The following is a 12820-nucleotide window of genomic DNA, read 5'->3' on the forward strand; positions in this document are numbered from 1 at the left end:
AATTAATCTATGATAGTAATTAAAAAAAAATGTTTAAACATATTTTATTTCTACTGAAGAAAAGTCTCAGTGGTTCTACTTGAGTGGGACGTTGTCTTCCTTTCCATTCCAAAACTGGTGTTATTTGAATTTCCAGGGAATTCAAGGTCTTCTAACAACACTTTATCAATAGAGTTACAGCCGGTCACCTGATCCTGAACCTTGTTTGATCAACTAACTAATCAGAGCAGTGAATGGTCTGCTTACGTACACTTCCTGTGGCAACACTATGTCTCTTTAATTAGCTTCAATTCTGTCATTGCAGAACAAACAACGGCATATGCCACTTGGTGACAGGCGTCAACGGTACACAAGGACAGGACAGGATAGAGCTGCGGCCATAAACACCTGCCACATTTAAAATAGAAACCTGATAAGTAACGAAAAAGAATTTATAGAGATTTAAAAAAGGGCACTGAAAGTCTTTACATTGAATCTGGTCTTTTGATTATGAATTAGGTTGTTAGGGGATCATTCAAGAGGTATATTATTATAGTGCATTTATATCTTATCACCACATGATTTCCTCAATACAAGCAATTGAAAACTCAATTTAAGAATATATTATAAGCATCTTTATGAAACGCAAACATTTTTTTATGAATAATGCAGTCGAGTTTTTATCAAAAGTCACGCAGTTTTGTTAAAAATTTCTTACACATTGAAGGAAGCAGTTGAAGGCCTTCAATGCAGACATAAACGTACATTCACTTAAAAATATGATCACATCCATTCATCTTTCACACTGAGTAGCATAATTAGTTAAGTAGTCTTTATTGCACCTCTTCTTTATTTGTGTATGAACAACAATTCAAGAAGAGTATTCAAGTTTTTAATCAACACTTTTATTGATTTCAGGATGTTTTATGATATTTGGTGATAAACAACCTTTCGACCTCAGGCATACCTGAGATTGCTGTGGTCACAATGTGAGAAGAAATGTTTCACAGCAATTGACAAAGATCGTAGACTGCATAGCATCCTTGCTGTCCAGTTTATGATCACAACGTCGTGACAGATAAGGCGGTTGAAGAAGTAGAACGGGTAGTTAAGGCAAACGCAAACACCAACGTCACAACGTCACCTTTTGCGAGCAGGAGACGTCAGTGTCTTTTGATTTTCAGGCTTCACGAAGGGGAAAGTTTCATTGTGATTCTGTTGACAAGAGATAGAAAGGCCGGAGAACTGCAGGAAATGAGCTGAAGGGGGCTTTGATTGCACCCAAGAGCATCATGCGTCTTTATTAACATGACTTGACCAGGTGCTTGTGAATGGGCCGGGCCTTGGAATCAAAGCGAACGTGACACTGCACGCGCATTCTTCATCCCTTCATTATCCCTCCTGCTCGCCCAGCAACAGGTACTACATCAGTGTCGGGCTTCATTTAGATGACCCAGCCATGACAAAATGATACATGAATGTGAAGGTCAGTCCCCGTCCCGGGGCATGATAGAAGAATACGTGAGAAAACATTCTGCTCATGTTGAATGACAAACTGACTTCCAGTTCAATCACTTTTACTGCTTTTTAATGAATCAAAAGTTAAAGGTTAAGGTTTTCCAAGATTTTTTTCTTCTTTGTTGTTTATTTACCTCCAAATCCCTCGACGAATGTTCAAACTATTATACATTTATCCAATTCATGGGTATGTCATGTGACAATTTATGTAATATATTATTTCCAAGTTACATAACGACGTGTGCCAAATAGGAGTTTTCACACAAATGTGAGACAAAAATTGAAGGCATGTCACATAATGGCAAAATGTCAGGTCACCCAACAGAACAGCGAGTTGTGTGGGCGGAGGTAAACAGAAAAAGAAGTAACTGACATCCAGCATCAGCGTCAGACAGGCGTGACATGACTCAGCGCCTTTTGAAGTGTACAGAGCACCGAGCCCGTGTCCATGGAGTCAGATCATATCAAGCCGCAGTGAAGACTGGCAGACTGACAATGAAGTGTGGCAGGGCAGCAGGAAACATCTGGGCTTCAACATAACACGCCTGGCAGCGCGGCCTGAAGACAGAGCACCCAACAAAGTGCAAGTCACTGGCCACAAGCAATCTTGAAAGGCCAAGCATGATCACATCTCCATCATTCTAACCATTTACAGCACAAACAGGACATGGCTCTCAGATCAAGGCACTGGCCTGACTATGTGCATCACAGGTCTAGTCAAGGTTCACATCGTGTCCAGAGATAGAAGAAGGATTAAAGACAGGTTGTTTTTTCCCCCATAGGGTGATCTCTCTCATGCTCTGACCGTCTCGGGATTTCCATTAGAAAGAGTGTTCTACATATCAATCCAAGCTTTAATTAAAAAGCTGCTATATTCACAGAGCCTTCGTAAGCATGCAGGTTGTCCCGCTCTTCTCCATGAGTGGGCGAAACGGTGCATTTGGAAACCAAATGAGATCGTTGTTGCCAGGCTCGAGCCTTTCATCTCATTTTATTGTCGTTACCGAGTGACTGTCACCCTCTGGTAAACACTTGATGTTGTCATCAGCATTGGTACCATTACTCATATGCTTGGAAAGGTGACTCAATACACAGTCAATGGAGTTTCATCCGATGTAGAGATGTACATTTGTATCATACAAAAAATAGGAAGAAATAATAATATTCATTGTGATGGATGCATGAAATGATGAAAGCATGAACTGCATTGACATATGGTGTGTGTCTGACGGAGACATTGATAAGGACAGAAGAAAGGTACAGCAAACAACTGTCTATCAAAAATATATGAATACATAGTATACAATTATTCTATTAATAATAATTTATTGATGCAAAAATGTAAAATATTCCCGTTTCATGTCTTTGAATGAATAAAAAGTTACATGTAAATGATCATTGGATGTGGATACCCAGTTGACTTTGATGATCTTAGTGCCAAAACAGAATGATTAAGTTTAGATATTATCATAGACCAGGAAGACTACATTTGATCTGGGAATGTGCATTAGTGAGAACATTCTGCATCAAAGTCATGGAAATGCTGGATCAGTTTCAACAATCCCTCCGACTTATATTTCATCAATTAGGAGACAGATCTCAAATACTAACTATAACAAAATGTACATGTTCAGTGAGATATGACTGGTCTGCAGAATTATTTTGAGTCATTGGACAACAGCTTAAGTTAAAGGCTGGATAGATGGAATGGAAGAGATTGTATCCGAGTCTTTGCTCAGTAGATTAAAAGGTATTTTGGAAGATGGGACTTCCTGCTGTGGCCTTTTATGGGCCTACGTAAAGATCAATGGAGTTTCTTTTGTTTGTTTAGATTTCAGGCAAAGCCAAAGATTCCTGAGATGTTTTTTATTTTATTGTGGACTAAAACTCTCATCTGTCTGTGCTACTTATTTTAATTTATTTAATTTCCCAGAAATGACATAAAAGGTGTCTCGCTGTTTTGTACGAACCCTTTCTTTTTGTCAGTGCGGACTTCAGTAAGAGCAACTAATCACGAACGAGAAAGAAAGATTTGTTTTTATCAAAAGACTGTAAATTGTTTAATACAAAAATAGCATACTCAGAATAAAACACTTTAAACAGAAACACAATCGAGTGTGGCTCGAATAAACAGTCACTCTGTCCGTCATCCTCATTTAGACTTTCCAATGGAAATCCAAAAATACAACTTGAAGCAGGACCGTTGGAGGGGAAATAGAGGCTGCTATAAACAGCAGTGATGAGAGTCGGGATGAGTGCTGAACACTGATATGCTGGGAGCCTCAGACAGGAAACCGGTTCCTCACCAAGTCTGCCATTTGGGGATCTGTCTCTGACAGCATGGACTGCAGGTGCTGAAACTGTACAGGAGGAAGAAGGGCGGGGTGGAAACATCATGTTTATTTTCCACTGGAGCTGCTGGTCGATGGCAGCCGGCAGTCCATCACGCGTCTTTACCGGATGATAAATCCTAAACGCTGTTATGAAACAATGGCACCACGGGCAGCAGTTTGCACAGGATTAGGCTATGAGAGAAAAGTCACGTTGTAATTAACTTGAATCAATTAATCTATTTGTCAATGAGTCTTTAACATGTTTGATATTTTAAATACATCGAACTCAAAGAAGCTTCAACCAACCATCTGATATTTGTACCTAATACAGGACTTATCGTAGAATATAACATTTCCTGTTGATTTACTTTTTTCAACTAATCACATCAACATGAAACGATAATGTATTATTTTATACTAGATTAACAGGTTCAAACGATGTTTTTCTGACACTTCTGTGGGAACAGTTAGGATTGTACAATAGTCAATGAAATTAAAAAGCAGACAGGATGATTGTAGTCGCTCCATACGCGAGTGTGATACATATCTGATTAAACCTGAACCGTGTTGGAGAAAGCACTTACTGAAGTCTTAAAGTTGGGAAGTAAACTGCCCGCAGCGGTGAGAGCCGTCTTCTCTGTGAGGTAACCGTTCTTCACCAAATCTGACACGGTGGCCTACGAAGAAGAAGAAGGATTTAATTTAACACTCTCAGGGAAACAATCTGATCCAACAGGACAGTTAGCAAACAGTTACTTTGGTATTATTACCGTGGGAATTTGAATGCAGATGTCAGCTAGAAACTCAGCTGTGATCTCTGCGAGAGTCTGTAGCTGTTCATCTTTTGTGCCGTCTTTGCTGGGACCCTCATCTTTGTCCTCACTGTGGTACTGAAGCACTCGCAAAACAGTTCCAATGAGGGGAAGACCTGGAGTCAACAGACACAACGTATTTGCACAAAACACTCATATCGTCATTATATTTCTATCTGATTCTTCCCTGCATAATGCAACATCTAAAATGCTTTGATTGGCCCGTCATGAGCTGAGAAAATGACTAGTATGTCAGAAAATTGCATCTACTTGTTAAAACAACAAAGGGTAAGCATTGGATGTATTGTTGCCGTAGTAAAGTGTAGCCTGTTTCATAACGAAAACCCCTCTGCTGAAAATGTCTTTTTTTTGTACGAAGCTGACCTTCGGTCATGTGACCTATTAGCCGAGGTTGGAGTGAATGTCCTTGCCATGCTAAGCCTGAGTAAGTCTCTCTCTCACTTTCCATGTATGTGTTCAGTTGGAGAGGGAGAGCATGCTCATGTGTAGATGTGAATGAAACAGATTTTGGGGAGGTCCCTTTACACTGGACCTTTTCAAGGGGCCCAGACATTTCTGTGGGCGGGGCCTGTCTACAGTCAACAACACCAAATCAACATTCACTGTGCGACGTGCATTCAAAAAGGCACATCTCCGGGCTGATGTCGCTCTGTTACAAAACGTACTGGTGTCGCTTCTGCTGCACCACTGATCCTGGCACCTATACAGAGCCTGCAGCACAACGAAGGCCTGCACCAAAATGCTCTTCTGCTCTTGCAGGACAACGGGAAGATCAGTTGGCTGGCAGAGGTCCTCGCACACAACGTCGCAGACAAAGTCCCACACGGCTTTGCCGGGTCCATCAGGGGCAGCTGGAAGGCACACATGAACAACGCGTCGTCTGTTGAGAGGTTCCTTCAATCTACCGTGTAATTTTACTGAGCCAAGAACTATGGTGGCCACCTTTAACTTGTGAAACGACGCGCTAGTCGCTGAACTCAACATTTGTAGTGTCGGTCGCTCTTACCTAAAGTCTGAATGCCCTCATCTATGGTGGTGAGGAGCTGGAGGGCGTGAAGGTAAACCTCTAAGCCGTTCGGACTCTCTGATCTGTGAGAGCACTTTGCTGCTGTTGAATACTGAGCATCAAATAAGTAAATCAACATCATAAGCACCATATATTTACCTGAGCTGCTTGGCTGCCTCGAGAAGACATGAGGCCACATCCGGACGGCTTAGGCCGTCCTCCTCCTCCTCCTCTTCCTCACTTTGTTGAGCTGTGATCCAACTCTTCATCAGCTCTTCGTCGAGGTCAAACAGTTTGTCAAGCAACTCGCCAACCTTCTCAAGCAGGTCAGCTGTAAAACACACAGGGTGTTACTTATTAGAACCATTTCAGAAAGCAGACGACAGTAAAGTAGTTAAAGGTGGTTTTCTTGTTGTGAACAAGCCACAGGTACGGTTACATTCAGCATCAGTCAACAGAGTGCAGCCTTGAGCTCTAACACATGTGCTGAATGCATTTCCCTTGTCAAAACCTCCACACAGGGAGCCTCTAAGATAAACAGCTTACAGGGACTTTGACTTAATGTAAGTCATCTTGGTATGTCAAACAGAGGTTTCCTTTCTCGACACAAGTAACACGTTATCAGCTTATTCAAAAGTTTTGAGTAAAAGCACGGTACTGTTGGTAGAACTGCACATGATGAATAACAGGTTGGAGCGCACAGACGTCTGCTGGCGTATTCGCTGAAGCCACAGGGAACAGACGTCTTTCTGAGAGACGCAGGTCAGCAGCAATCTGCAAACATCATCACAAAAGATGAAGACTTCTCTCTCTCAGTCTCTCAGTCTCTCTCTCTCTCACTCACACGTCTGCAGAATAGCAAATGCAAACCTGCTCGTTTCCAGAAGGGTTGGAGGATCTGCATCTCCAAGCAGAAGCAACAGCACAGCGCTGTGGACACGCAGGGAGTTGCATTAATGAAAACAAACACAACAGTGAACAGAAATCAATTACAAAAATGACAGATGATGACTTCTGCCCACCCTAAGTCTTCATTTTGGCTCAGAGCCAGACAAGTGTCAGGAAAGCAAGCAATGTTTCCAAGGACTCCCACACAAATTTCCTAGCGAAGCAAAAGAACAAACTGGTGATGGGAATGATGAAAGCCCACAAATATATCGTCAAAAATGAAATACATAATGTAGATAGATATATTTTGACACAGAATATATGAACCGGAAAATAATTTCACTCACTGTGAGACGTGGACAACGAGATTTGGCGATCACCCCGAGAAGGATATCCGTAGCTTTGAACTCCTGCAGAAAACCAGCCACATCCTGCACACCGGTGGTGAATAAACACTCATTAGATGATGTGGTACTGTAGATTAAGCCTCCAAGCAGTATATAAAGTAGTTAAAATGAGCCCACCTAAACCCGCTGCAACATTAAAGTCATACCGACAGAAGACACAGGGTGGTAAATAAAACCCAGACCGGTCAAAGAATGTAAAGCTGATGGCACACAAATAAAGACCTTATCCATGGCCATGTCCCAGACTCTGCACAGGTCTTCCTCGTCATCATCGGGGAGCTGCATCACACCTTCAGAGTTCACCTCCGAATGCTCAGTGACCATCTGGAACACATGACCAACACATGACCAACTATGACTGGATGTTTAATCACCACTGACTTGATTTGAGGTCTCTGATCTCATCGTGGGTGATCAGGAAGGCGATTGTCAAGTCAAGAAAATAATTGCACATCAAATTCAGTTGTCACCGCCTGGTCTCCAGTACACATGTGATTGAAACATTAATTGCAAATGTGACACGAGCGATAACAGCAGACCGACATGGATGAGACGAGTCAGGGTGCTGAAAAGCCAGTGCTTGCTGTAAACTGTGTCTCCAATCGCGTCCAGATCTCCGCCGCTCTTTGCATCGCCTGCTTCTGGGGGCGGTGATGGGTTCCGGTCCATTGCAGGACTCTGTATTCCAGTTGGAGATGAGGAGCTCTCATTCTCCACTTCTTCAGCACCATCACCTCTACAGTCTGGGGGGGGGGGGGCACACGGAGTAAAGCTCGTTTTAGCATCAATGCAAATTCCTCTTTTGTTGCTGTTTAGCTTTCACACTCAAACAGTCAACTCACCCATAGTGACCGCTCTCTGGAAACGTAACTCACTGGTGAATATCAAACGCAAAACTTCACTGTACTTTGCTGAAAACAAAGCATGTCACGGCGGAGTTTCCAGACGGCATTTCAAACAGCCTCCATTTAGAACAAGTACCTGGGTGCGCATGCGCGAATTGTGTACACTTTGCGCAATCTTCTTCCTGTGGTAGATCACCTCCAGTTAAAATGAATACTGCCACCTGCAGTGCGTAGCGGGGACGACAGGGAAATAGGTTCAGCAGACGCACCTGTGAAAAGGATGGAGCATCCGATGTAGGCTATATTTATCTTTTTTACGAGCCATAATCCAGGGCCACGATTACTATCTGTGTGTCCTACCGATTCACACACATACACACACACACACACACACACACACACACACACACACACACACGCACACACACACAATTTCTCATGTTGTATTCTCAGGTGTGGAGACATCTGTCTTTGAGATGTCAACTGTCACCTCCAGAGGTGAGGTGAATGGAGAATGTTAGCGGTAAATAAATTAGGGGCACCATAAACCTCCAAATAATCTGGCAGAAGTTTTAGTCATTAATTTACCATGTTTGTGTTAAGTTAAAATATGTACCAAAATATCACAATGAAAATAATTATTAGTTGCATCCCTTGACAATAGTAATAGCATCATTTATGTTTTATTTTATTGGTTTATTTGATACGGGACAGATGTTTTTTCAACCAAACCATCTCACAAAGATGCTGACTGTAGAGTCTACAGTCAGCATCTTTGTGAGATGGTTTGGTTGAAAAAAAATATAATGTCATATGGCCCACACTTGAAACTTGCGCTTGACTGTATTGTACGTCTTAGTTTCACCACTAGGTGGAGATACTGTGTTGAACAAGGCAGCTTCTCCACAAAATAAGAGCAATCAAAGAAACGTTTAGCCCCGGATGATGACACGTCCTACACTGGTGCCGAGCGAGAACAGAAAGTTAAATGGCAGTTAGCTCAATAAGAGTATTTTTTTCCGTGCAAACAAAACACAAGAAAAAGTCACAATAGCAGCCACGAGGTAGCTCAACTCATTGCCCGCCACGGGAAACCTTTCTCAGATGGTGACTTCATAAAACAGTGCCTCACTAAAGTCGCAAGTGCCCGGAATAAATGCAGGAATTCAACAACGTTAGCGTGTGCGGCGAATCGAAGACTTGTCAGCTAACCTAAACCATCAAGTGTCAGATAAAGCTCGTGCTTTTGCGTTTTACTCCATTGCATATGATGAGAGCACAGATGCCACAGACACCGCACAGCTGTTAATTTGTTTGCGGGGAGTTGACGATCATTTCTGCATTAGGAGCTGCTTGATTTTAGGAGTCTAAAGAGCACAACAACAGGTAAGGACATGTTTGAAGCTGTGTCAGATGCAATTGACAAGATGGGACAAGCTGTGTGGAGTTATAACAGATGGGGCTCCAGCTATGAAAGGCGAGCGGAGGTGAGGCTCTTCAAATGCAGCGTATCACCCACCAAGAAGCCCTCTGTGCTAACACAGTCCAGCTCCGCGATGTGATGAACACGGTTGTGAAAACTGTCAACATAATTCGAGCACGAGGGCACTCTACGCAACTTCAATGTTGCGCACTTCCCCACGCAGTCCGAAGTCAAATGTGCTTTTCCAAAGGCCAACCTTTCTGCTAAAAGGGGGAAATACGTGTCCGTGATAACGTCTCTCATGACAGAACTCAGTCAGTGCTCACGTGGCGGCTGGTCAATAGAGGGCGATAGGGCGCCGCCCCACCTTGAGCCACAACAAATGAAATAAAATGAATAATAATCATAATAAACTATACAAATTGTCAATATTCGTGTTTTTGAAATATGGAATCACCCAGTAATATGTGTAAAATATGATATCTGCGGTAAATATATGCTTTTCCTGCATGTCCTCTCTGCGTGTGCACGTCTCAGCAGCGCTGGAGAAACTGCCCAAAAGAGCAGTGAAGCAGTTTAGCCAATTGCTGATTAAAGATATGAATGTGTGACATACAATTTAGCCAATCAGCTCCCTCAAATAGATTCAGCTTGGAGCAGACTCGGTTCTGCCCCAAGCTGCGCGTTCCCGTCCGGACGAGTCTCTACAGGCGGGCGCGAGCTCCAGCGCGAGCACTACTCCTCCATGACCCGTTTGAGAGGAGAACTTTGAGGAGAAACTGCAGTGCTGATATCAGATCAGCCTGACCTCACAATCAGACAGCAGACTAGCAGGAAAGGGAAGCAGCACATGCGAAGCTACCAGCTGTAAATAAGATGTCCTGACGTGTTTGTCAAAGTGTTATTTTCTGCTTTTTTTCATGTTGGAATAAATGTTAAATATTTAACTGCAAAGTAGCAATACGTGTTTGATACCTTCATTTATTTAGCATTAAATCATACTGGGATGTTTGCTGAAATTGATTGGATGTGGCACAGCCCTACCTAGAACATGTTCCACCAGCTGCCATGACTTTCAATATTTGTCTCATTGAGAGAGACATCGAGCTGTTCTCAACTCCCTTCTATTTGAATAATGAGTCTGTTCGGCTCAACATACGTGAGCAAACATCTCTGTTAAATCTGAACAAAAGCACATTGAGAACCAAATTTGATTGATTTTGCTCACTTTAACACACTAGGGGTGAGGCGATCGGACCTGAGTGGCCCAGCCCTTGGTATATTTTTCTGTATGTGGCCCTCAGTGAAAAAGTTTGGACACCCCTGCTGTAGACATTGTGTAATTGCTGTGTGTTGTCACACCACACACAATGTGTTGTCTTTGCAGAGAACAGAACCTTTCCTTCTCCAAACAGTTGGAGACAGCATACTAATCCTGTTTGAAAAGTCAGTGGGAAAAGTCATATTGATCAAACTTTAGAGTGAGTTTTAGCCCATAGAAAAACTATCAATCTTGCTCAAATTTAAAACTATGTATTTCAAAATGTAATTGAATGTGTAAAAAATAGTACAGCAAATTACTGTATTTGACCACTTTTTTTTTACATTCCTGATATCCCTCATCTTAAATCCGGTTGTGTATTCGGAAACACCGTTATGTGTCAGTTTGTTTTACCAGAAATGATGACAGTGTTGAATGTTAAATTAATTTATGTCACGGATGGCAGCATGTCGAATGGTGTCCCACCCATAATCAAAACTGCCTTGAGATAATTTGTCCTCCCTGAATCAACACAGTATGTCAGACAGGAATAATACACTTTACTCATCATGCAGCTGTCCCCTTGTGGGAGTGGCCCAAAGCCCTGTTTGCACTTGGATAAGCTTCGACTGAAAAGGTAATTGAGAGAATACGATATAACTTTACTAATAACTGTTTGTTTCCAAGAAAAATATAAGACAAATGCCACTTGCGTAAACAGTTGTGATGAGGCTGAATGTGCATGAGAAGTAAAAGATCAACCCTGCAGCTTGAAGTATCACTAAAGTTCTGAGTAATCTGTGCAAACATCTGTTGATGAGTCATCATAATATGTTGTGGAGTAATATTGTCTCTAAAGGAGTTTCCAACTTTTAAATGTACTGTCACAACACTAACTTACTGTTACGTGTTTGCCAGACAGTTGGAAAGTTTGCACCTTGAAATGTCAAGTTTGATTGACTGTACCGGTAATCAAGGATGTAGTAGGACGGTCAGCTGCATATCCTGTTATTTATGACTCAGATGTAATTTAGATAATTAAAACAAACATTTAAAAGTTCAACTAGAAGGTGCAGACCTCTATTGAGGTCATATCCTATCTGGCAAAGTTAATGAACGTGAAAAAATAATTTCTTTATCCACCTTGTGATTTGGATCCGCTCCAAAATGAATAGGTTTTTCCTCGGCCCATGTACGCATAACCTCCTTGGGGAAGGTAAATATAGGACATTGTTGGTTGACATTGCTCTACAGCTATTGTCCTTTTCATAATCAAATGACACTTTTCCTTTTGCAAAAGTTGAAATGTCACAGACTTCTTCTGAAAGTTTAGGTTTCAAAAAAACATTTGGTGAAAAAATAATAATTCATCTCTTTGGACATCTCATTGTGTCCTGTGATATATTCAGAAATATACAAATGAATGGATGACAATTCAGCTTCACCCTAATATCTCTGATGATCAATGTTCAATGTCAGATCAAATCTTGTTCATTTTACAACAGTTCTAGAAAGCATTCATCAATGAATCAATGAATCAATTGTTTTGTTAAATTCAAACACTCCCTTCATCTTAAACTAATATCAGAATTCTGCAGAATTCTGTAGTAATACCAGGTTAACATTATAGCATCTTGTCACAACATAGTAAAAGATAAAAATCTGAAACAGCATGAACGTATTTCATGGTTTTACAAAGCAAAGATGATGATTATTAGAAGAACACCTTATATATTCGACGGGAGTGGAAGACTTGTGTTGCTGCCCTACATGCCAGGAGGCATTAAATCAGGGGTCTCAAACTCATTTTCACTCCGGGCCACATCAGCATCACGGTCGGCCTCAAAGGGCCGGTTGTAAATGTAAGACTGTGTAAATGTAACTACTCCTAACATATTGGTAAATAACTGTCTCTGCATTTGATTATTGTTTATTCAAGTGTAAAAATATTGTACATGTAGTTATATAAATGTAAACATATATTTAAGAACATTTCTGTTATTATAACTTAAATCCTTTTAATTGAGGGTTAAGAAACCCACATGACTCTATCAAAGATCAAACTATTAAAGAAAATAACAAAGACAAATATCAAACACAAGTTATTACAATAACTTTGTTCAATGCTTAAAATCCTTTCAGGGGTGCGTTCATAATGATCATAAAGTGCAGTGTAATGTTTCCTGAAAATTAAATTGTATCATTTTTCATTGTTTAGACAGGGACTGGGCTGTAGTCATACAGTACCTGTCCATCATGTGCGGTGTTGTGTGCGCAAGCATATCTCAGCTGATACTGGGTGTGGCACGGTTGGACAATAATAAAAA

The 12820-nt window shown here is 41.4% G+C and overlaps 1 protein-coding gene across 1 annotated transcript; it reads right to left on the reverse strand.

The window, feature by feature from the left end:
- Positions 1-3545: 3545 nt before the first annotated feature.
- On the reverse strand, positions 3546-7948 carry saal1 (serum amyloid A-like 1). Its single transcript, XM_079279893.1, has 13 exons — positions 7807-7948; positions 7508-7707; positions 7187-7288; positions 6905-6988; positions 6692-6771; positions 6540-6599; positions 6328-6443; positions 5829-6000; positions 5670-5752; positions 5329-5514; positions 4601-4758; positions 4415-4507; positions 3546-3857 (listed from the first exon to the last, which is right to left on the reverse strand). Exons 1-13 carry the CDS (start codon positions 7808-7810, stop codon positions 3780-3782), a joined length of 1416 nt encoding a protein of 471 aa, XP_079136019.1. The 5' UTR covers positions 7811-7948; the 3' UTR covers positions 3546-3779.
- Between the last annotated feature and the right edge of the window lie 4872 nt (positions 7949-12820).

The sequence above is a fragment of the Melanostigma gelatinosum genome, assembly GCF_949748355.1.
Source record: "Melanostigma gelatinosum genome assembly, chromosome: 1".
In the NCBI taxonomy this organism is placed as follows: domain Eukaryota; kingdom Metazoa; phylum Chordata; class Actinopteri; order Perciformes; family Zoarcidae; genus Melanostigma; species Melanostigma gelatinosum.